General features: G+C 41.2%; 1 protein-coding gene across 1 annotated transcript; it reads left to right on the top strand.

Annotated features, from left to right (window-relative positions):
* Nucleotides 1-939: 939 nt before the first annotated feature.
* LOC125520680 (DNA-directed RNA polymerases IV and V subunit 2) lies at nt 940-10,132 on the top strand. Its single transcript, XM_048685642.2, has 8 exons — nt 940-1,226; nt 2,059-2,682; nt 3,223-3,432; nt 4,401-5,272; nt 5,367-5,658; nt 5,973-6,896; nt 8,959-9,230; nt 9,443-10,132. The coding sequence occupies exons 2-8, from the start codon at nt 2,077-2,079 to the stop codon at nt 9,942-9,944; spliced, it is 3,678 nt and encodes a 1,225-aa protein (XP_048541599.2). The 5' UTR covers nt 940-1,226; nt 2,059-2,076; the 3' UTR covers nt 9,945-10,132.
* The last annotated feature ends 15,734 nt before the right edge of the window (nt 10,133-25,866 follow it).

A 25,866-nucleotide genomic window follows, 5' to 3' on the forward strand; every position in this document is an offset into this window, starting at 1 on the left:
TGTTTGGCTTTTTTTTTCCCTGGCCCATCTAATTTTTTTTGAGAAGGCTTTGGCCCATATAAATATGCATAGGTATATAACTCAGTCCAAAATCCCAGGGTGGGCCGCGGCCCACCCTGTCCACCCTGTTTCTCCACCCCTGGTTTGACGAGTCGCAGGTGAGCAGGAATCGTATCGTAGGGCACCGTGTACTGGTGAAGCCAGAAGCACGCGGCGCTACAAACACTCTGTACGACCAACACGCTATAGGACAAACACACACTATGTTACCATATGTTTTTCTTTTCTCATTAATTATTTGCCACATCATCTTTTTTGCCTAGATATGTGTGATATTATCACTTATATTACTCCCACTATGGATAGTCTTATGTGTACCTTTCGGTTACTCCCTCCGTCTGGCGAAGAGTGTACATTTGATTTTAAAATTTGTCGACAAAAAATGTACTTCTATCTTCTCAATGCACTTTAAAATAGAAAAAAATGTTTCTCTCTCATCACACGATAATTGAGACCACTAACATTCTACATATGGCCTTGGCTTACACCTTTTCAATGCATTTTTTACTCCACTTCATAATTTATCTTAAAAAATTTATATATACATTTTTCACCGAACGAAGGAAGTGGCTGCTAACAATGCGTGATTTACATAACTTTTGTGACAGGTATCATAAGAGAAAATGACATCGGTGGGACAGCACGGACCAGCGGCCGCCCGTGGCCGCACTCGCCGTCTGCTCCCATCCCCCCAACATCGGAGAGCCAAGTCGTAGAATCACCCATCCGTCGACCCGTTGCAGATCGGAAGGCAATGGACCCCGGTGCCTCCGGTCATCACACCGACAGATGGGACCGGCACCCAGCAGTCAAATCGACAGACAGAGGGGAAGGACGAGCGGAGCAAAAACCCCAGCCCCAATCCCAACAACCGGAGGCGCGCTCCCAGTCCCACTCCCCGCTGTGCCGATCCTGCTGCACTGCACGGCAGGATCCTTCCTCCATAAGGCGAAGCCGAAGGGGGAGGCGCCTCACTCCCTTCCCTCCTCTGTCCTCGCTTCGTCCTCACCACCTCCTCGGTCGCGTCGCTCTCACGCTATCTTCCTGACTGGCTGCCTAAAACCCCAACCTTCTAAATCCAGAAAAAAAAAGCCCCAACCTCGACCACAACGTCGTAGGGTTTCCCTCGCCCCCGGCGGCGGCGCTCGGCGATCGCCGGCGCGCAGGTAGTCCCGCCGTCCCCCGGCCCATATCCCCCATTTCCCTGCTTTTGTCTCTTGTTTTGTTTCTCGACGCCGCCGTCGCGGGGGTTTTCTCGCCGCGTCTCGGGGTGCAATGCCGCCTCTGCTCTGCTCGCGGCTGCGCTGTGGTTGGTTTCCGCGTGTTTGATCGTTCGTTCGTTTGGGCGCGGCCCGAGCTTGTGCTCTTCCGGGGAAAAAAAGAGAGAGCTTGTTGCGCGGCACGAGCGAGGGTTTTTGGAGGGAGCCCGTGGCCTCGCCGCGCGCAGGGGCCGCTGGTGCTCTGCTTTTCGTTTATATACACCCTTCGGTGGTTTGTGCCCTGCGCGATGCGGCGAGTTGAGCGCCGCGCTTTGCGACGCTGGGGTTATGTTAGTGCGGAGGGATCCTTGTCTTGATCTGCGTCAAGTGGTGGATTTCTCCATCTGCTGCCATTGGCTTGCGACATGTGGCCGATTGGACACAAAAGTTCTCTTGAAATTGACGTTTTGTTAGATTGCTGCGCTGCTCAAGTGGCCAGTTACGCGAAATGGCTGTCTGACGCATGTTGTATCTGCACTATTTTTTTTATGTTATTTTGTTACTGTCTAGGAAATTGTTGGTGGTTCTGGTATTCAGTGGCCAATGTCTTGTCTTGTGGAGCTATCTCTGCATGTCTTCTGTTGACTCGTCCTTTAATTGCAGCCAGATTGCATAATGTATGACTTCGTTGCAATGTTCCTCTTCTCTTGTTTATTCAGAGAAGGGGCTTTTGTTGACATGTGTTCCTTTTCTTTCTCTCCCGTGAAAACTGATAAAAATCCTTGTTGACCTTTGGCAGCTACCCGGTGGTTCAGCGATGGAAGAGCCGGAAACGAACCTCGATCAGCAGTCACCAAATGGACCAGATACTGAGATCGATGTCACGGATTTCATGGTTTTGGATTGCGACGAGGAAGGCAGGTTTTATGTAAAACAGGATGCAAAAGGGGAGCAGCAACCATCTGGAGGGCTGTCTCCTATGGATGTGGATTTGAAAGGAATACCTTCTATGGTAGATGAAGGGAAACTGAAGTCTTCTTCAGACCCAAGTGCGCAAGTACCAATTGACTTCAATATTGAAAGCCTGGAGAAGTTTTGTAAAGAAGCGGCACGATCATTCTTCACTGAAAAAGGACTCGTCAGCCATCAGATAAACTCATACAATGATTTTATCTCCCATGGGCTACAAGAGCTCGTTGATTCTCTAGGGGAAATAACTGTTGATCCTGATTATGATCCTTCAAAGAGTGTAGGTGACTGGAGACATGCAACCGTTAAGTTTGGCAGAGTGGAGCTTGAGAAGCCGACGTTTTGGGCTGACAACAGTGAGCTCGATGAGCAGAAACTCAGACTGAAGCCTGTACATGCTCGCCTTCAGAACATGACATATTCTTCTAAGATGAATGTAGAAATGACTGTTCAGGTCAGGATGCTCCCTACTCCTTACACAATGGACAACTATACTGTATTTGGTACAAGTAACTGCGCTATATATACAAGAAAAGGAAATGATAGATTAAGTCATGCCTTTATAGGGAATTTAAAATTGATGTCAACCCTTTTGGATACTATTTTCTACTTTAGAAGTATCACAGAAGTTAATGCTTAATGGGTTTTAACTTCTTGTGATGAAACTGATGTTTACTTGTTGTGTTGAGCGTCATATGACACCTTATCCATGTCTCTTGTATTTTTTTTTCTCTTACTGTGCATGCAATGCTCTTGTAAGTTTGCATTACATGTGTTGATTACGCTCTTTCTCAGCACTCTAACATTGATCTTGACATGTCCCACCTTAGCGAAACCACACAATTGTTTTCCTCTACTAATAAGTGGATGTGAGTTAAAGTTATTCTCCTGTTTGTAGTCAATATATCATGCTGAATTTTGTGTAATCGAGAATCTGAGATCTTGTTATATGTTGTTCCATCTGATGTATTAGTGTTTTCACTGTATGTATTAGGTTTATTCACTCAATCAAAGCGACAAATCAAAAACTGGGAAGGATCCATATATCCAGAAGAAACTTATATTGTCTCCGGAAACTAAATGGGTCACCATCGGCAGGTTACCTGTCATGGTGAAGTCAAGTTTGTGCTGGCTGTATGAACTTCAGGAAACTGAATGCCAGTTTGATTATGGTGGATACTTTCTGATCAAGGGAACGGAAAAGGTATTGCCTTACATGATGTATCCTATTAATTCTGTTTTGAACATGTTTCCACAATAATCATTGCATCTTCACATTGTATTGCACATTTTATATCCTTTAAAGGAGCTGCAACTCTATGCTATTTTTAAATTTGAATGGAAATATCTCGTTTCAGATATCCGATGACATTTATTTAGTAGAACATCTGAAAAGGCATGCAAGAGAGGAATCCTGCTACTGCCATACATATATATGAATTTAGCAAAATCTATCTTGACTTGTGATGTACTTTTAAGAACGTAACCATAGTTAAACTGGAACTTTATGAATTACTAGCAAGGAACCTGTGTGTTGCTACGGAAAAAATAATTCATATTGCATATTTACAAGACTAACTAATTCTAAGTACTGCTCGGTGCTCGGCGTGCCTGCAAGCTTTATATAGATTGGGTTGTTTTTGGCAAAACAGAATTCACTGGATGGTGAGCAATCCGATCTCAATCTTTGTTGGAAGCAAACCCAACAGTTGGTATACTAGAACCCCAGGGGAAACAGACCATAACCACAACTTGTTTTTTTATAGGTGTAAGGAAATTGATTGTCCTACTTAGATCTGTTATGCAATGTTTTAATACAAACCTGTTCGAATAACTCACTTGAATTATAGTGTAATTTTGGTGAAGAAATTTTCAGTTGCTGAACTGCCCTTGCCCACAATTCTTCAGACTTAATCTCTTCTGGAATGGCTTTGAGGAAGTCTATTGCTAGGAAATATGCAACTTGTATTTCCTGGGGTCAGTATATACATACATACAATTTACAGGTGCTAAATATGCAGAAAGCCCCATATACTATAGGGGGGCTATACAGGCTACACAGAAACATAATATAACTCTTAACATCAATTACTTATGCCATGTAGAAATGTTGTCTTTGTACCACATCTGGGTTTTTAACCTCAGATGTTTTAATTGCTTTCAACTCTGTAGGCATTTATTGCTGAAGAAGGGAGATGCTTATCCAGGATTTGGGTCACTAACTCCCCGAGTTGGGATGCTTCTTACTTGTCTCAAATAAGACGAGAAAAGATATATGTTAAACTTGTTCCGTCTAAAGAGAATGATGGTTTCCATAAAGTCATTAATCTCTCCTTCTTGGGTGCGACTATGCCAATATGGATAATGTTTTTTGCACTAGGTGTATCAACAGATAAGGAAGCTTTTGATATGATTGACATACAAGATTGTGATGCTTCTTTGGTCAACATATTATCAGCAACTATAAGACAATCTCATGAACAATGTGAAGGCTTCCGCGGAGGAGGTAGAGCTCGTCAATATGTTGATGAGTATATAAGGAAAACGAAGTTCCCGCCAGAAGAATCCTTCGATGGGTATGTTGGTAGGTATCTGTTTCCTGAAGTCAGTGACAATAGGTGCAAAGCACTTTTCTTGGGTTACATGATAAAATGCCTGCTAATGGCCTACTGTGGCCGTCGGAAATGTGATAATAAGGATGATTTCCGTAACAAGAGGCTAGATCTAGCATGTCAGCTGCTCCGTAGAGAACTTTGGGGTCATCTTAGGCATGCAGCGAGACGTATGGTCAAGGTAATGCAGAAGCATTTGAGTGGTGATGGTGACTTACAAGTTCTCGATCATTATGTTGATGCCTCAATTATTACCAATGGTCTGAACCGTGCCTTCTCCACCGGTTCCTGGTGCCACCCATATAAATATGGAAGGTGCTCAGGGATTGTTGCAACCCTTAGAAGAACAAATCCGCTTCAAATGATGTCGGACATGAGAAAGACAAGACAATTGTCTGCATACTGGGGAAGTGCTGGAGATGCTAGATATCCGTAAGTTGTTCCCTTTTTACGCATAGTGGTTCATGTACATTTCTATGCTTTCTAAATATCATATTGTGAACTGACATGGAAAATATTTCTGTAGGAATCCCTCCTACTGGGGTAAATTATGTTTCATGTCCACTCCTGATGGTGAAAAATGTGGATTTGTGAAGAACCTAGCTGCCAGTGCTGTGGTTAGCTCTGTGATGAGGGAGCCTTTAATTGACTTATTTGTCTCTTGTGGAATGAAGAAACTAGATGAAGTTCTTGTACAAGATATTGGCGGTACAGAAAAGATCTTCTTGAATGGAGATTTGGTTGGTGTGAGTGCATACCCAGGCAAATTTGTTACGAATCTAAGAAATATGAGACGCAGCAAGCAAATTGATCCACAGGTTTGCAGTTTGCCTATTTCCTGATTCTGTTTAATTGCCCAATTTTCACCTTGGATCATGTTTGTTAGTTTTTATACCTGAAGTCCATTTGCCCTTTTGTGCAAATTGAAATACTTCTCATGATTTATTTACGTTGTCCATTTTGTGCATGATTATTAGTTTCTTACCAAATCTCGGTAATCCGAGCTCAGGCATTGTGTATTTGAGATATATCATTGTTGCGCCATATTTTGCCACAAGCATGAGAATAATGTAAGAACACATATGTACCACAAGATAACATGGTTCTTGTTTCCATGTGTAACTTTATTTAGGTGGAAATCAAAAGGGACAAGCTACATAAAGAAGTTCATGTCTTTTCTGATGCGGGGAGAATTCTAAGACCACTTCTTATAGTTGAAAATCTTAAAAGCATCGCTAAACCGAATGGTGGATCATACTCGTTTCAGCAACTTATGGACCAAAATATAATTGAACTGATTGGTGCTGAAGAGGAGGAGGATATCCAATGTGCTTGTGGAATTAAGGATCTCTTTTCAGGGGACCAAAAAGAGGGTCTTTTGTACTATAGCCATTGTGAGCTCGACCCTTCTTTCTTGCTAGGGTTGAGCTGTGGTATCATTCCCTTTGTCAACCACAATGCTGCTAAGAGAGTTTTGATGCAAGCTGAAAAAATATCACAACAGGCTATTGGCTACTCGCCTACAAATTCTCAGTATAGAGTCGATACCCTTTTTCATCAAATGTACTATCCACAGAGACCCCTGTTCAAAACTGTATTATCTGACTGTCTTGGTAAGAGAGGCCTTACTAGACCAGAGTATTTCAATGGCCAAAATGCAATAGTTTCAGTCAACGTTCATCAGGGATTTAACCAAGAAGACTCCCTGGTATTTAATAGGGCTTCGTTAGAGCGTGGCATGTTCCGGACACTTCATTTCAAGAGCTACAAAGCACAGAGAGAAAACAAAGAGGTGACCAGAAGACTCAAACACAGGGAAAAAATTGACTTTGGAAAAACCCAAAGCAAGAAAGGACGTGTTGACAGTCTGGATATCGATGGATTACCATATGTTGGAGCCAGTCTTCAAACTGGCGACATTGTCATTGGGAAGGTCTCAGAGTCTGGTGAAGATCATAGTAGGAAGCTTATGCATACTGAAAGAGGGATGGTGGACAAGGTTGTTCTTTCAGCTAATGATGATGGGAAGAACTCTGCAGTTGTTACTCTAAGACAGGTGAATAATATAATATTTACAGAAGTTATTCCGCATTTTATTTCATGATCCTTGTTTACATGCTCTGGCATTAATAGACAGTTCTGCTTGGCATTATATCCAAAAGATCAAACTGAAATTCCTCATATGTTGCATTTCTACAATGGAATTTTTACTATCAATATTTTCTTTTGTGTTGGACAAGTGACATATGCTCCTCCTAGATACTACTCTTTATTTATTTTTTAAAGTTGGAAAATTTATTTTCGAAGTTTCAAAAACAGTCTGAAAAATTCCCATGTGCACATGTGGAAATACTCTACACATCTGCATGATTTCGTGGAAAGTGTTTTCATTCATGGGTGGGCAAGAAAACAAAGATAAGCTAACATAGTAAAGTACTCCCTCTGTAAACTAATCTAAAGATTTGAACTGCAAAAACGTCTTATATTAGTGTACATAGGTTGTACAAAATAAATATTTTCTATTTTAGACCACCTTTTTTTTGTGCAGCCTGGAAATGAAGAGAAATCAGTTTTGCTTACCATATTGTATTTTGAAACATAAAAATACCTTTCCAAATAAATTAGAGTTCACTTGAGTTTGGGAGAAAAAAATCTTCACCTATCAAGGACTCCTATCTTTGTTAGACTAGTCACAATGGGAGTAACTTAAGTAGTAACATCACACATTTCAATACAAGATTGCTTATGTGGCAGCTAATTAATGAGGAGAGAGGGGTTTGTGGTAACTTAGCTAGTTACTGTAACATCACACATTTCAAGGCATAATGAGTCTATAGCCTAATAAATACACTATTTCATGATACTACTCATATGTTACTACCCACTATGGAGGTAGTAACATAGACTAGTAACATCATCAAGTTACTACTCTATGTTACTCCCCACTGTGAGCAGTCTTAGTCTAGTTTAAAAATAGCTAACCAGGCACCATATATTTCCTTTGACTTTTCCCATCTTCGATCAGTTTTCCTTGTTGTCCGTGATGCCTTTCCATCAATTGTAACAACATATGCAGAAAATACAATGTGACTTCAACGACACATGCCTTCCCATTTTCGAAGTTTCAACATGATGTTGTGCACATGTTTGGTTTGGTTTGTCTCTCGTGAATTCACTCATGCTATTGATGTCAATAATTTGATGGGTGGCTTATGCTACAGGTATATTTTATATGATGTGATTGTTAATTAGTACATGACATATATTGGCATTCCCCCATGGAACAGTGATTAAACATCCATTCTAATAGTGTTTACCTTTCGACGACATGTTTGATTTTGCTCATCTGATGATGGTTATTATGTCCTCTGTTCCATAATGTAGTGCATATAGATTTTCTGAAAAGTCAAACTTAGCAAAATTTGACCAATTTAATGAAGAAAACTATCTATATATACAATACCAAACATATAAATACGAAAATTTAACTCACTATGTATCCAATGATATGCATTTGGTATTATAAATGTAAATATATTTCTCTCTAAACATGGTCAAAGTTTGACTATTGAAAAAATTTATACGCACTACATTATGGAATGGAGGGAGTATAATTTTAGGAGATGATACTGATAGATGGTCTACAATGTTTGCCTCTGTTATTTAGATTAGAGCCTTGAGCCTCTGAGATCACCTCAGCTGCCATTGTGTTATGAATCTTTGTTTTCTGTTTTCGTATTTCTGTTCTGTTCTAATATGGTAATACCTGCATATGAACCATATCAATATTTACTTTCGATGGTCCTGAACTCCTATATACTCCCTCCGCCCCTATTTACATGGCCTCACTGTTTTCCGTGTTTCGACTTTGACCATCAATAAAACCGATATAAGTATAAGCAATGTGTTATAAAACTTATACCATCAAACACTTTATCAAGAAAGAATTCAATGTTATAACTTTTGTCGCATATAGTCTATGTTTTATTGGAGATATTGATGGTCGAAGTTGAGCATTGGAATGTGTTGCACCATATAATTGTGCAGAGAGTAAAATTTGCCGCTTGATTGACATGTTGTTAAATTTAGTCATTTTATAAATCTGATACTTGCTGTAGGTTCGCCAACCTTGTGTTGGAGACAAGTTTGCCAGCATGCATGGCCAGAAAGGAGTTGTTGGTCTTTTGGATTCTCAAGAGAACTTCCCATTTACTTGCCAAGGAATAGTTCCAGATATCGTGATAAATCCACATGGCTTTCCAACTCGCCAAACTCCTGGTCAGCTGCTTGAGGCTGCATTAGGCAAGGGAATAGCACTTGGTGGGATGTCCAGATTTGCAACGCCATTTACCACTCCGTCTGTGGATGTGATCACGGAGCAATTGCACAAGTAAGTGTGTAATGAGGAATTTGATTGTTTTCTTTAATTTTCTGTTGCGACCATGATTCTCTTCTTCCACACGCAAATTAACATACACGTCATGCAGAAGGCGAACCGCCCAGCAGAATAAGATGCAAATTTACATGCTCATGCCCACACGCTTACTATTTTGTGACTCTTGCTGATGCACTTTTGCCTTGTTTCATTGCACCACAATCCAGGGCTGGTTTTTCAAGGTGGGGAGGCGAGAGCGTTCTGAATGGCCACAACGGTGAAAGGATGAGGTCTTTGGTGTTCATGGGGCCAACCTACTATCAGAGGCTCACTCACATGGCCGAGGACAAGGTGAAGTTGCGCAACACCGGGCCGGTGCACCCGCTCACGAGGCAGCCAGTGGTGGACAGGAAGAGGTTCGGCGGTGTCAAGTTTGGGGAGATGGAGCGTGACTGCCTCCTCGCTCATGGCGCCACCGCCAACCTCCAAGAGCGGCTCTTCACGCTCAGCGACGTGTCGCAGCTGCACATCTGCCAGGTGTGTGAGCGGGTGGCGAACGTGGTCTTGAGGCCCGTCGAAGGGGGGAGGAAGGTCCGCGGCCCCTACTGCGGCTTCTGCAAGTCCGCGGAGAACATACTCCGGATCAAGGTGCCCTACGGTGCAAAGCTGCTCTACCAGGAGCTCTTCAGCATGGGGATCTGCCTCAAGTTCGAGACGGAGGCCAGTTAGAACCTGATCGCTCTCTTGAAAATGATGAACCTGCCCTATGCTGTGAAACCTAACACCGATTGGGCCTTCAACTTTCACAAGACTGTTTTTATTTAAGGCTGAACCTGCACTGTGCTGTCTAATTTGATGAAATTTCGAACCATTCTATGGATTGTTATATGGTTGGTATGCTTCTGTTATGATGTTCAGCGTTGCTCTGCTGCCACAAACAGGTGCTATGCTCATTTACCATTCTAGCATTGTTACATCTCGAGGTTGCTATGCGCATTTACCATTGTAGCCTTGTTACATCTCGAGGTTGCAATCTGTGTGATAATAATCGTCACCTTTCTGAAGCACCCACTCATGCTCCACCTTGCCTTAATGGTGAGACCTCGGGCTGCAACTTCACAATGCATATGCCACATTTTCTGCCAGTTATTGCAGGATAATTGACACTTCTGTGTTTGCAAATACAAAAATTCCTCGCTAATGTGCTTGGTGCACACTGTTAAATTATCCTTTCAGAAACACACATACCTCCTTTAATTGAAATCCCCCTCTTGGGTCGCAGTTTCTCTTGGAGTAACATAAGAGACCATCTGTCCTTGGAACGAAATAATAGTCTTTGTTCATTTTTCTTTTTTCAGTTTTCAGTTTTTTACTTTTTAAAAATAATTTGGGATTTCTAAAAAGTTGTGAATTGTGAAAACAATGTTCATGAATTAAAAATATTTATGATTTGAAAAAAATGTTCAGAAAATGATACATGCCCACGGATTCAAAAAATGTTTGCGTATTCAAAAAATTCACAACTTTACAAAATATTCATGAATTTTTTAGAAAATATGTCAAATATTCAAAAAATGTACGGAATTTCCAAAAAAATGTTCATGAAATTCTAAAAAAATAACGAATTTGTGGAAAGTGTTAGCGAATTTACAAAATGTCAAGATTCCAAAAAAAGTTCATAAATTTGAAAAAATGTCCATGATTCCAAGAACTATTCACGGTTTCCAAAAATGTTCACAAATTTTTAAATGATGTTCAAGAATTTAAAGAATGTTCATAATTTTAGAATAAAATGAATATTTTTTGAATTCGATGAACAAATTTTGATTTCAAAAAATGCTCACCTGATTTGATTTTTTTTGAATTTCACAAATATGTTCACCAATTTGGAAAACAAATATATTCTCGGATTTCAGAAAATATTTGTGAAATTTGGAAGGAAAAAAACCGAAAAAGAAATATGAGGAAAAAGACAAAAGAAAAAGAAAAAAATAAAAGATAACAAAAAAAGAAAAAGAAAAGGAAAAGGAAAAAATGTAAGAGATAAAAACAGCCTGGGAAGGTTCTAGAGCCTTCCCAAAACCGGACATGAGCTAATTGGGTTGGCCCATGTACGTGCGGGGGTGCCGGGGGGTAGGTGTGCAGTTGCTCAAGCTTGACCTACGCGCGGAATAGGAGAACTCTTTGTGAACATGTGCGCCCCTATATCTCGCCCTCAGCGAGTCTAACTTCAGACTCGCTAAAGGGGGCGAGCAAGGTGGGCCACCCATGCACGCGGGAGGGCAAAGCCTGTTTTTTTTCTGTTTTCTGTTTATGTTTCTTTCCATTTTGTTTGTACTTTAAAGTATTCTACACACACATATATTTTGTTTTCCAAATTGCACTTGAAAAAGACACTCTATAAAAACATTTTTTAATGTTAAAAAAGCATTTGAAAAATGTTGAACAAATATTTTAAAATTTTGGAACAAGTATTTGAAAATATACTGAAGAAGTATTCTAAAATGTTAATTAAGCATTCGGAAAATGTTGAACAAGTATTTGAAAAACGTATATCAAGCATTCCGAAAATGTTGAACATGTATAGCAAAATTCACGGAGATGGAGCGTGACTGCGTCCTCGCTCATGTGGCTGATAACCCACAAGTATAGGGGATCGCAACAGTTTTCGAGGGTAGAATATTCAACTCAAATTTATTAATTCGACACAAGGGGAGTCAAACAATATTCTCAAGTATTAGCAGCTGAGTTGTCAATTCAACCACACCTGGAAACTTAATATCTGCAGCAAGGTATTTAGTAGCAAAGTGATATGATAGTAGTGGTAACGGTGGCAAAAGGTAACGGTAGAAAAAGTAATATTTTGGGGTTTATAGTGATGGTAACAGTAGCAGCGGGAAAGTAAATAAGCGAAGAACAATATAGGAAAAGCTCGTAGGCAATGGATCGGTAATAGAGAATTATGTCGGATGCGGTCGATCATGTAACAGTCATAACCTATAGTGACACATAGCTCCAGTTCATCAATGTAATGTAGGCATGTATTCCGAATATAGTCATACGTGCTTGTCGAAAGATTTGCATGACATCTTTTGTCCTACCCTCCCGTGGTAGCGGGGTCCTAATGGAAACTAGGGGATATTAAGGCCTCCTTTTAATAGAGTACCGGACCAAAGCATAACACATAGTGAATACATGAACTCCTCAAACTACGGTCATCACCGGGAGTGGTCCCGATTATTGTCACTTCGGGGTTGCCGAATCATAACACATAGTAGGTGACTATAGACTTGCAAGATAGAATCAAGAACTCTCATATATTGATGAAACCATAATAGGTTCAGATCTGAAATCATGGCACTCGGGCCCTAGTGACAAGCATTAAGCATAGCAAAGTCATAGCAACATTAATCTCAAAACATAGTGGATACTAGGGATCAAACCCTAACAAAACTAACTCGATTACATGATAAATCTCATCCAACCCATCATCGTCCAGCAAGTCTATGATGGAATTACTCACGCACGACGGTGAGCATCATGAAATTGGTGATGGAGGAAGGTTGATGATGACGATGGCGACGAATTCCCCTCTCCGGAGCCCCGAACGGACTCCAGATCAGCCCTCCCGAGAGAGTTTAGGGCTTGGCGGCGACTCCGTATCGTAAAACACGATGAATCCTTCTCCCTGATTTTTCTCTCCCCAAAAGTGAATATATGGAGTCAAGGTTGAGGTCGGTGGAGTGTCAGGGGACCCACGAGGCAGGGGGCGCGCCCCCACCCTCGTGGGCAGGTGGAGCCCCCCCTGACGTGGATTTTTCTTTCAGTATTTTTTATATATTCCAAAATAATTCTCCGTTCATTTTCAGGTCATCCCGAGAACTTTTATTTCTGCACAAAAATAACACCATGGCAATTCTGCTGAAAACAGCGTCAGTCCGGGTTAGTTCCATTCAAATCATGCAAGTTAGAGTCCAAAATAAGGGCAAAAGTGTTTGGAAAAGTAGATACGACGGAGACGTATCAACTCCCCCAAGCTTAAACCTTTGCTTGTGCTCAAGCAATTCAGTTGATAAACTGAAAGTGATAAAGAAAAACTTTTACAAACTCTGTTTGCTCTTATTGTTGTAAATATGTAAAGCCAGCATTCAGGTTTTCAACAAAAATTATGAACTAACCATATTCATAATAACACTTAGGTCTCATGTTTACTCATATCAATGACATAATCAACTAGCGAGCAATAATAATAAATCTCAGATGACAACACTTTCTCAAAATAATCATGATATGATATGACAAGATGGTATCTCGCTAGCCCTTTCTGAGACCGCAAAACATAAATGCAGAGCACCTTTAAAGATCAAGGACTGACTAGACATTGTAATTCATGGTAAAAGAGATCCAGTCAAGTCATACTCAATGTAAACTAATAGTAATGGATGCAAATGACACCGGTGCTCTCCAACTGGTGCTTTTTAATAAGAGGATGATGACTCAACATAAAAGTAAATAGATAGGCCCTTCACAGAGGGAAGCAGGGATTTGTAGAGGTGCCAGAGCTCGGTTTTGAAATAGATATGAATAATATTTTGAGCGGTATACTTTCATTGTCAACATAACAACTGAGATATCTCGATATCTTCCATGCTACACATTATAGGCGGTTCCCAAACAGAATGGTAAAGTTTATACTCCCCCTCCACCAATAAGCATCAATCCATGGCTTGCTCGAAACAACGAGTGCCTCCAACTAGCAAGAGTCTCGGGGGAGTTTTGTTTGCAGTTATTTTGATTTGCATAAAGCATGGGACTGGGCATCCCGGTGACCAGCCATTTTCTCGTGAGTGAGGAGCGGAGTCCACTCCTCTTGAGAATAACCCGCCTAGCATGGAATATACAGACAACCATAGTTGATACATGAGCTATTCGAGCATACAAAACAGAATGTTTATTTGAAGGTTTAGAGTTTGGCACATACAAATTTACTTGGAACGTCAGGTAGATACCGTATATAGGTAGGTATGGTGGACTCATATGGAATAACTTTGGGGTTTATGAAGTTGGATACACAAGCAGTATTCCCGCTTAGTACAGGTGAAGGCTAGAAAAAGACTGGGAAGCGACCAGCTAGAGAGCGACAACAGTCATGAACATGCATTAAAATTAATCAACACCGAATGCAAGCATGAGTAGGATATAATGCACCATGAATATAAATATCGTAGAGGCTATGTTGATTTTGTTTCAACTACATGCGTGAACATGTGTCAAGTCAAGCCATTCAAATCGTTTGAAAGAGGATACCACCCTATCATACCACATCACAACTATTTTAATAGCATGTTGGCATGTAAGGTAAACCATTATAAGCTCCTAGCTAATTAAGCATGACATAAGCAACTACAATCTCTAATTGTCATTGCAAACAAGTTTATTCATAATAGGCTGAATCAGGAACGATGAACTAATCATATTTACAAAAACAAGAGAGGTCGAGTTCATACCAGTTTTTCTCATCTCAATAAGTTCAGCATATAATCGTCATTATTGCCTTTCACTTGCACGACCGAATAGTGTGGATAATAATAATAGTGCACGTGCATTGGACTAAGCTGGAATCTGCAAGCATTCAATTCAAGAGAGAAGACATGGTGATATGGGCTCTTTGTTAGATCAACAATAATGCATATAAGAGCCACTCAACATTTCCATTATGATCTTCTCCTCTCGATCCCCAAAGAAAAGAAACAAAACTATTTACACGGGAAAGCTCCCAACAAGCAAAAGAAGAACGAGAAATCTTTTTAGGTTTTCTTTTTAATTACTACCACTACAGGCATGGAAAGTAAACTAGCTAAAAAGCTACAACTATTTTTTTGTTTTATTTTAAGGTTTATCAAACACACAAGAAGAAAGCATAAAAAAGGAAAATAAAATAGCATGGATATTACAATGAAAAAGTATGAGCACTGACAACTAGCATGAGTGTGTGAACATAAATGTAATGACGGTGAGATATACGTACTCCCCCAAGCTTAGGCTTTTGGCCTAAGTTGGTCTATGGACACGGTTGGCCTGGCGGATATCCAAAGTTGTAGCTGGGGGTCGTACTGAGATGCAGCGGCAATTGCCTAATGAGCTGCAGCTTGGAGGCGAGCCGTCTTCGCCCTCCTCTCGTACTCGCTTGCCTCCTCCCTGGTTATAACATATCTCTCCTTTGCCTGAAAGTCAAAGAAAGTAGGAGCAGGGAGAGCGACGTGATAGGTTCGTCGTCTGTCAAAGATTAGTCGGTACTGAAAGAACTGATCGTTCCTCTTGACAAACTGATGACGAGCCATAGCATCATAATCTAGATAAGAAGGAGGCAACTCAATATCATCTCCACGTATGGGTATCTCAAGAAAGTTAGCTATACGAGTCGCATAAATTCCACCAAATAAATCTCCATGAATACGATTATTATGCAACCTACGTGCAACAATAGCCCCCAAGTTGAATTGTTTATCTTCTAAAACAGCACTCCTGAGAATGCTAAGATCTGGTACACACATGTGACAAGCCTCATCTTTACCATTTATGCATCTACCTATAAAGAGAGCAAAATAATGTATAGCAGGAAAATGAATACTCCCTATAGTAGCTCGCGTCACATCCCTAAATTCCCCCACAGTTATACTAGCAAGAAATTCTCTAAATTCAGATTTGTGAGGTTCACTAACATCGCCCCACTGAGGGAGTTTACAAGCAGTGTTAAAATCTTCTAAGTCCATGGTATAAGATTTATCATAAAGATCAAACAAGACAGTTTGAGAATTGCGTGATGATGAGAATTTAAACCTTCTCGCAAATGAATCAGTTAAATAGAGGTATTGACGGCACTTATCTACCTCGAAGCTCTCCAGATCAGCATTACGCACATATGCATCAAATTCCCCTTTAATTCCTGCTTGGATCATGAAGTCCTCTGACGGCCATTCACAAGGCCGCACTTGAGCGTCTCTTGGTGGTTCCTCGTCCGCATCGCGTATTGCGGGCCTGGGTCCTTGCTTCCTTGAAGAACCACCTTGGTACATTTTCCTAAACATATTTCTTTCTCTGAAAAATTTCTAAATTTTTTAGTAATTTCAAAATAAAAGTGAACCAAACTCAACAATATTGATAGCAACTACTCCAACAAGTGCCTAGGGGCAATATCATGCATTAAAACTACTTTTGACCATATAAATTTGACATGGCTCAAGAACAAGGTCACCTAAGCAGCAAAAATTTGCAATGAATAAAGCACTAGAACAAAAACTAATTGGACTGTTGGAGGAATCACATACCAAAGAACAATCCCCCAAAGCAGCTTTGTGAATGGAGCTTTGAGCTAGGAGATCGAAAATGGCAGCAAGATGAGCTTGAACTCAGGTTTGAGCTGGTTGGTGATTTTTGTGGGAGGAAAAAGGAGTGTGTGGTAGCTGGAGTAAGTGGAGGGGAGCCACCATGGGCCCACGAAGCAGGGGGGTGCGCCCTGGACCCTCGTGGCCAGGTGCTTGCTCCTCTGCTGTGTTCTCAGTGCCAGATATTCTCAAATATTCCAGAAAAAATCATATTTAAATTTCAGGGCATTTGAAGAACTTTTATTTTTGAGGTATTTTTTATTGCATGGATAATTCAGAAAACAGACAGAATATACTATTTTTTGCTTTATTTAATATAAATAACAGAAAGTAAAAAGAGGGTACAAAGAGTTGTGCCTTCTAACTTCATCCATCTCATGCTCATCAAAAGGAATTCACTAACAAGGTTGATCAGGTCTTGTTAACAAACTCATTTCGAGTAACATGAAACCGGAGAAATTTCGAATAACACTATGTTACCTCAGCGGGGATATGCATGTCCCCAACAATAAGAATATCATATTTCTTCTTGACTGTAGGAAGAGGAAATTCGAAACCTCCAATAGTAATTGTTGAATTTTTTTCCAATAGAATTGATACTGTGGACTTGAGGTTGTTTCCTCGGAAAGTGTACCGTATGCTCATTACCATTAACATCAAAAGTGACATTGCCTTTGGTGCAATCAATAACAGGCCCTGCAGTATTCAAAAAGGGTCTTCCAAAAATAATAGACATACTATCGTCCTCGGGAATATCAAGAATAACTCCATTAAAATAGTAACGTTTGCAACCACAACAGGCACATCCTCACAAATACCGACATGTATAGCAGTTAATTTATCAGCCATTTGCAAAGATATTTTAGTAGGTGTCAACTTATTCAAATTGAGTCTACGATATAAAGAGAGAGACATAACACTAACACCGGCTCCAAGATCACATAAAGCAGTTTTAACATAGTTTCTTTTAATGGAGCATGGTATAGTTGGTACTCCTGAATCTCCAAGTTTCTTTGGTATTCCACCCTTAAAAGTGTAATTAGCAAGCATGGTGGAAATTTCAGCTTCCGGTATCTTTCTCTTATTAGTAACTATATCTTTCATATATTTAGCATAAGGATTCATTTTAAGCATGTCAGTCAAACGCATACGCAAAAAGATAGGTCTAATCATTTCAGCAAAGCGCTCAAAATCCCCATCATCCTTTTTCTTGGATGGTTTAGGAGGAAAGGGCATGGGTTTCTGAACCCATGGTTCTCTTTCTTTACCGTGCTTTCTAGCAATAAAGTCTCTCTTATCATAACGTTGATTCTTTGATTGTGGGTTATCAAGATCAACAATAGATTTAATTTCTACATCATTATTATTGCTAGGTTGAGCATCAACATGAACATCATCATTAACATTATCACTAGATTCATGTTCATTACCAGATTGTGTTTCAGCATCGGAGATAGAAATATTATTGGGATTCTCAGGTGTGTCAATAACAGGTTCACTAGAAGCATGCAAAGTCCTATCATTTTTCTTTTTCTTCCTCTCAGAAGGACTAGGTGCATCAACATTAGTTCTCTGAGAATCTTGCTCAATTCTCTTAGGATGACCCTCAGGATACAAAGGTTCCTGAGTCACTTTACCTCCTCTAGTTGCAACTCTAACAGCAAAGTCATTATTTTTACTATTCAATTCATTGAGCAAATCATCCTGACCTTTAAGTACTTGTTCTACTTGAGTGGTAACCATAGAAGCATGTTTACTAATAAGTTTAAGTTCATCTTTAACATTAGCCATATAATCACTCAAGTGTTCAATCATATAAGCATTATGTTTCAATTGTCTACCAACATAAGCATTGAAATCTTCTTGCTTAACCATAAAGTTACCAAATTCATCCAAACATTGTCTAGCAAACTTGGCAGGAGGGATTTCAGCTTTATCATATCTATAGAGAGAATTTACCTTAACTACCTGTGTCGGGTTACCAAGACCATGTGTTTCTTCAACAGGCGGCAAATTAAGACCATGTATTTCTTAAATAGGTGGTAAATTCTTAACATCTTCAGCTTTTATACCTTTTTCTTTCATAGATTTCTTTGCCTCTTGCATATCTTCAGGACTGAGTGTTGGGGAACGTAGCAGAAATTCAAAATTTTCTACGCATCACCAAGATCAATCTATGGAGTAATCTAGCAACGAGGGGAAGGAGAGTGCATCTACATACCCTTGTAGATCGCTAAGCGGAAGCGTTCAAGTGAACGGGGTTGATGGAGTCGTACTCGTCGTGATCCAAATCACCGATGATCCTAGTGCCGAACGGACGGCACCTCCGTGTTCAACACACGTACAGCCCGGTGACGTCTCCTACGCCTTGATCCAGCAAGAGGAGAAGGAGAGGTTGGGGAAGACTCCATCCAGCAGCAGCACGACGGCGTGGTGGTGGAGGAGCGCGGGACTCCAGCAGGGCTTCGCCAAGCACTACGAGAGACGAGGAGGGAGAGGGGTAGGGCTGCGCCAACAGGGAGAGCAAATCACATGTGTTGGGCAGCCCCAAACCTCAAGTATATATAGGGGAAGGGGAGGGGCTGCGCCCCCACCTAGGGTTCCCTCCCTAGGGGTGGCGGCAGCCCCCAGATCCCATCTGGGTGGCGGCCACAAGGGGGAGAGGGGGAGGCGCACCTGGGGTGGGCCTTAGGGCCCATCTGCCCTAGGGTTTGCCCCCTTTCCCTCTTGGAGGCGCCTTGGGCCTTGGTGGAAGGCGCCCCAGCCCACATAGGGGCTGGTCCCTTCCCATTATTGGCCCATGTAGGCCTCCGGGGCTGGTGGCCCCACCTGGTGGACCCCCGGACCCCTTCGGTGGTCCCGGTACAGTACCGGTGATGCCCGGAACACTTTCGGTGGCCAAAACCATACTTCCTATATATCAATCTTTACCTACGGACCATTCCGGAACTCCTCGTGACGTCCGGGATCTCATCCGGGATTCCGAACAACATTCGGTAACCGCGTACCTACATTCCCTATAACCCTAGCGTCATCGAACCTTAAGTGTGTAGACCCTACGGGTTCGGGAAACATGCAGACATGACCGAGACACCTCTCCGGTCAATAACCAACAGCGGGATCTGGATACCCATGTTGTCTCCCACATGCTCCACGATGATCTCATCGGATGAACCACGATGTCAAGGACTTAATCAATCCCGTATACAATTCCCTTTGTCTAGCGGTACGATACTTGCCCGAGATTCGATCGTCGGTATCCCGATACCTTGTTCAATCTCGTTACCGGCAAGTCTCTTTACTCGTTCCGTAACACATCATCCCGTGATCAACTCCTTAATCACATTGTGCACATTATGATGATGTCCTACCGAGTGGGCCCAGAGATACCTCTCCGTTTACACGGAGTGACAAATCCCAGTCTTGATTCGTGCCAACCCAACAGACACTTTCAGAGATACCTGTAGTGTACCTTTATAGCCACCCAGTTACGTTGTGATGTTTGGCACACCCAAAGCACTCCTACGGTATCCGGGAGTTGCACAATCTCATGGTCTAAGGAAATGATACTTGACATTAGAAAAGCTTCAGCATACGAACTACATGATCTTGTGCTAGGCTTAGGATTGGGTCTTGTCCATCACATCATTCTCCTAATGATGTGATCCCGTCATCAATGACATCCAATGTCCATGGTCAGGAAACCGTAACCATCTGTTGATCAACGAGCTAGTCAACTAGAGGCTTACTAGGGACATGGTGTTGTCTATGTATCCACACATGTATCTGAGTTTCCTATCAATACAATTCTAGCATGGATAATAAACGATTATCATGAACAAGGAAATATAATAATAACCAATTTATTATTGCCTCTAGGGCATATTTCCAACAGTCTCCCACTTGCACTAGAGTCAATAATCCAGTTAACATCAATATGTGATTAACACTCAAGGTCACATCCCCATGTGACTAACACCCAAAGAGTTCTGGGTTTGATCATGTTATGCTTGTGAGAGAGGTTTCAGTCAACGGGTCTGCAGCATTCAGATCCGTATGTACTTCGCAAATTTCTATGTCATCTTGTAGATGCAACTACTACGCTACATTTGGAGCCATTTCAAATAACTGTTCTACTTGGAGCTATTCTAAATTGTTGCTCCATTATACGTATCCGGTATCTCTACTCAGAGCTATCCGGATAGGTGTTAAGCTTGCATCGACGTAACTCTTTACGTCGAACTCTTTATCACCTCCATAATCGAAAAACATATCCTTATTCCTCTAAGGATAATTTAGACCGCTATCTGGTGATCTACTCCTAGATCACCTTTGTACCCTCTTGCCAAATATGTGGCAAGGCACACATCAGGTGTGGTACTCAGCATGGCATACCGTATGGAGCCTATGACAAAAGCATAGGGGATGACCTTCGTCTTTCTTCTGCCGTGGTTGAGCTTTAAGTCTTAACTTCATACCTTACAACTCAGGCAAGAACTCCTTCTTTGACTGATCCATCTTGAACACCTTCAAGATCATGTCAAGGTATGTGCTCATTTGAAAGTACTATTAAGCGTTTTGATCTATCCTTATAGATCTTGATGCTCAATGTTCAAGTAGCTTAATCCAGGCTTTCCATTGAAAAACACTTTCCAAATAACCCTATATGCTTTTCAGAAATTCTACGTCATTTCTGATCAACAATATGTCAACAACATATACTCATCAGAAATTCTATAGTGCTCCCACTCACTTCTTTGGAAATACAAGTTTCTCATACACCCAAAAACTTTGATCATCTCATCAAAGCATACATTCCAACTCCGAGATGCTTACTCCAGTCCTTAGAAGGATTGCTGGAGCTTTGCATACTTGTTAGCATCTTTCAGGATTGACAAAACCTTCCGGTTGTATCACATACAACCTTTCCTCAAGAAAAATCGTCGAGGAAACAATGTTTTGACATCCTATCTGCAAGATTTCATAAATAATGCAGTAATCGCTAATATAATTCCAACAGACTCTTAGCATCGCTACGAGTGAGAGAGTCTCATCGTAGTCAACTCCTTGAACTTGTCGGAAAATATCTTAACGACAAGTCGAGCTTTCTTAATGGTGATACTCACCACCATTGTCCGTCTTCCTTTTAAAATCCATATGTACCTAACAGCCTTACGACCATCAAGTAGTTCTTCCAAAGTCTACACTTTGTTTTCATATACGGATCCTCTCTCGGATTATATGGCCTCGAGCCATTTTGGAATCCAGGCCCACCATCGCTTCTCCATAGCTCGTAGGTTCATTGTTGTCTAGCAACATGACTTCCAAGACAGGATTACGTACCATTCTGAAGTAGTACACATCCTTGTCATCCCACGAGGTTTGGTAGTGACTTGATCTAAAGTTTCATGATCACTATCATAAGCTTCCACTTCAATTGGTGTAGGTGCCGCAGGAACAACTCTGTGCCCTGCCACACACTAGTTGAAGAGACAGTTCAATAACCTCATCAAGTCTCCACGATCCTCCCACTCAATTCTTTTGAAAGAAACTTTTCCTCGGGAAAGGACCCGATTCTAGAAACAATCCCTTATTGCTTTCGGATCTGAGACAGGAGGTACACCCAACTGTTTTGGGTGTCCTATGAAGATGCATTTATCCGCTTTGGGTTCGAGCTTGTCAGCCTAAAACTTTTCACATAAGCGTCACAGCCCCAAACCTTTTAACAAATGACAGCTTAGGTTTCTCTAAACCATAGTTCATACGGTGTCATCTCATCGGAATTACGTGATGCCCTATTTAAAGTGAATGTGGTTGTCTCTAATGCCTAACCCATAAACTATCGTGGTAATTCGATAAGAGACATCATGGTATGCATCATATCCAATAGGATGCAGTTATGATGTTCGGACACACCATCATACTATGGTGTTTCAGGCTGTATTAGTTGTGAAACAATTTCCACAATGTCTTAATTCTGTGCCAAACTCGTAATTCAGATATTCATCTCTATGATCATATCATAGATATTTTATCCTCTTGTCACGACGATCTCTCACCTTCACCCTGAAATTACTTGAACCTTTCAATAATTCAGACTCGTGATTCATCAAGTAAATATACTCAACATCTACTCAAATCATCTGTGAAGTAAGAACATAACGATATCCACTACACGCCTCAGCACTCATTGGACTGCACACATCAAAATTATTACTTCCAACAAGTTGCTTTCTAGTTCCATTTTACTGAAAACGAGGCTTTCAGTCATCTTTCCCATGTTTGCATGTCTCAAGTGATTCAAAATCAAGTGAGTCCAAACGGTCCATTTGCATGGAGTTTCTTCATGCATATACACCAATAGACATGGTTCGCATGTCTCAAACTTTTCAAAAACGAGTGAGCCCAAAGATCCATCAACATGGAGCTTCTTCATGCGTTTTATACCGATATGACTTACGTGGCAGTGCCACAAGTAGGTGGTACTATCATTACTATCTTATATCTTTTGGCATGAACATGTGCATCACTACGATCGAGATTCAATAAACCATTCATTTTAGGTGCAAGACCATTGAAGGTATTATTCAAATAAACAGAGTAACCATTATTCTCCTTAAATGAATAACCGTATTGCGATAGACATAATCCAATCATGTATATGCTCAACGCAAACACCAATCTCGATGGTAGAGGGAGCGTGCGATGCTTGATCACATCAAGCTTGGGAAAAACTTCCAACACATATCGCCAGCTCACCTTTAGCTAGTCTCCGTTTACTCCGCAGCCTTTTATTTCGAGTTTACTAACACTTAGCAACCGAACCGGTATCTAATACCATGGTGCTACTAGGAGTACTAGTAAAGTACACATTAACACAATGTATATCCAATATACTTCTATCGACCTTGCCAGCCTTCTCATCTACCAAGTATCTAGGGTAATTCTGCTCCAGTGGTTGTTCCCCTTATTACAGAAGCACTTAGTCTCGGGTTTGGGTTCAACCTTGGGTTTCTTCACTAGAGCAGCAGCTGATTTGCCGTTTCATGAAGTATCCCTTCTTGCCCTTGCCCTTCTTGAAACTAGTGGTTTCACCAACCATCAACAATTGATGCTCCTTCTTGATTTCTACTTTTGTGGTGTCAAACATTGCGAATATCTCAAGGATCATCATATATGTCCCTGATATATTATAGTTCATCACAAAGCTCTAGCAGCTTGGTGGTAATGAGTTCGGAGAAACATCACTATCTCATCTGGAAGATCAACTCCCACTCGATTCAAATGATTGTTGTACTCAGATAATCTGAGCACAAGCTCAACAATTGAGCTTTTCTCCCTTAGTTTGCAGGCTAAGAAAATCGTCAGAGGTCTTATACCTCTTGACGTGGGCACGAGCCTGAAATCCCAATTTCAGCCCTCGAAACATCTCATATGTTTCACGATGTTTCAAAACGTCTTCGGTGCCTCAACTCTAAACCGTTTAACTGAACTATCACGTAGTTATCAAAATGTGTATGTCAGATGTTCGCAACATCCACAGACGACGTTCGAGGTTCAGCACACTGAGCGGTGCATTAAGGACACAAGCCTTCTATGAAGCAATGAGGACAATCCTCAGTTTACGGACCTAGTCCGCATAATTGCTACTATCAACTTTCAACTAAATTTTCTCCAGGAACATATCTAAATAGTAGAACTGAAGCGCGAGCCACGACATAATTTGCGAAGACCTTTTGACTATGTTCAGTATAATTAAGTTCATCTTATGAACTCCCACTCAGATAGACATCCCTCTAGTCATCTAAGTGATTACATGATCCGAGTCAACTAGGCCGTGTCCGATCATCACGTGAGACGGACTAGTCAACATCGGTGAACATCTTCATGTTGATCGTATCTTCTATACGACTCATGTTCGACCTTTCGGTCTTCTGTGTTCCGAGGCCATGTTTGTACATGCTAGGCTCGTCAAGTCAACCTAAGTGTTTGCATGTGTAAATCTGTCTTACACCCGTTGTATGTGAACGTTGGAATCTATCACACCCGATCATCACGTGGTGCTTCGAAACAACGAACTGTCGCAACGGTGCACAGTTAGGGGGAACACTTTATTGAAATTATTATGAGGGATCATCTTATTTACTACCGTCGTTCTAAGTAAACAAGATGCAAAAACATGATAAACATCACATGCAATCAAATAATAGTGACATGATATGGCCAATATCATATAGCTCCTTTAATCTCCATCTTGGGGCTCCATGATCATCTTGTCACCGGCATGACACCATGGTCTCCATCATCATGATCTCCATCATCGTGTCTCCATGAAGTTTCTCACCAACTATTACTTCTACTACTATGGCTAACACGTTTAGCAATAAAGTAAAGTAATTTACATGGCGTTTCTCAATGACACGCAGGTCATACAAAAAAAATAAAGACAACTCCTATGGCTCCTGCTGGTTGTCATACTCATCGACATGCAAGTCGTGATTCCTATTACAAGAACATGATCTCATACATCACATATATATCATTCATCACATCCTTTGGCCATATCACATCACAAAACACTTGCTGCAAAAACAAGTTAGACGTCCTCTAATTGTTGTTGCAAGTTTTTACGTGGCTGCTATAGGTTTCTAGCAAGAACGTTTCTTACCTACGCCAAAACCACAACGTGAATTGCCAATTTCTATTTACCCTTCATAAGGACCCTGCTCATCGAATCCGATCCGACTAAAGTGGGAGAGACAGACACCCGCCAGCCACCTTATGCAACTAGTGCATGTCAGTCGGTGGAACCGGTCTCACGTAAGCGTACGTGTAAGGTTGGTCCGGGCCACTTCATCCCACGATGCCGCCGGATCAAGATAAGACTAGTAACGGCAAGATAATTGACAATATCGACGCCCACAACTACTTTGTGTTCTACTTGTGCATAGTAACTACGCATAGACCTAGCTCATGATGCCACTGTTGGGGAACGTAGCAAAAATTCAAAATTTTCTACGCATCACCAAGATCAATCTATGGAGTAATCTAGCAACGAGGGGAAGGAGAGTGCATCTACATACCCTTGTAGATCGCTAAGCGGAAGCGTTCAAGTGAACGGGGTTGATGGAGTCGTACTCGTCGTGATCCAAATCACCGATGATCCTAGTGCCGAACGGACGGCACCTCCGTGTTCAACACACGTATAGCTCGGTGACGTCTCCTACGCCTTGATCCAGCAAGAGGAGAAGGAGAGGTTGGGGAAG

Source organism: Triticum urartu, chromosome 7A (assembly GCF_056163025.1).
Source record: "Triticum urartu cultivar PI428250 chromosome 7A, HENAU_Tu73, whole genome shotgun sequence".
Taxonomy (NCBI): Eukaryota; Viridiplantae; Streptophyta; class Magnoliopsida; order Poales; family Poaceae; genus Triticum; species Triticum urartu.

Bases quoted from the DNA above. Each gene is read 5' to 3' on its own strand.
- LOC125520680 (XM_048685642.2), top strand. From the start codon at position 2,077: ATGGAAGAGCCGGAAACGAACCTCGATCAGCAGTCACCAAATGGACCA. The intron at 2,683-3,222 runs GTCAGGATGCTC...TGTATGTATTAG, and splicing joins ATGTAGAAATGACTGTTCAG to GTTTATTCACTCAATCAAAG. The intron at 5,659-5,972 runs GTTTGCAGTTTG...AACTTTATTTAG, and splicing joins GCAAGCAAATTGATCCACAG to GTGGAAATCAAAAGGGACAA.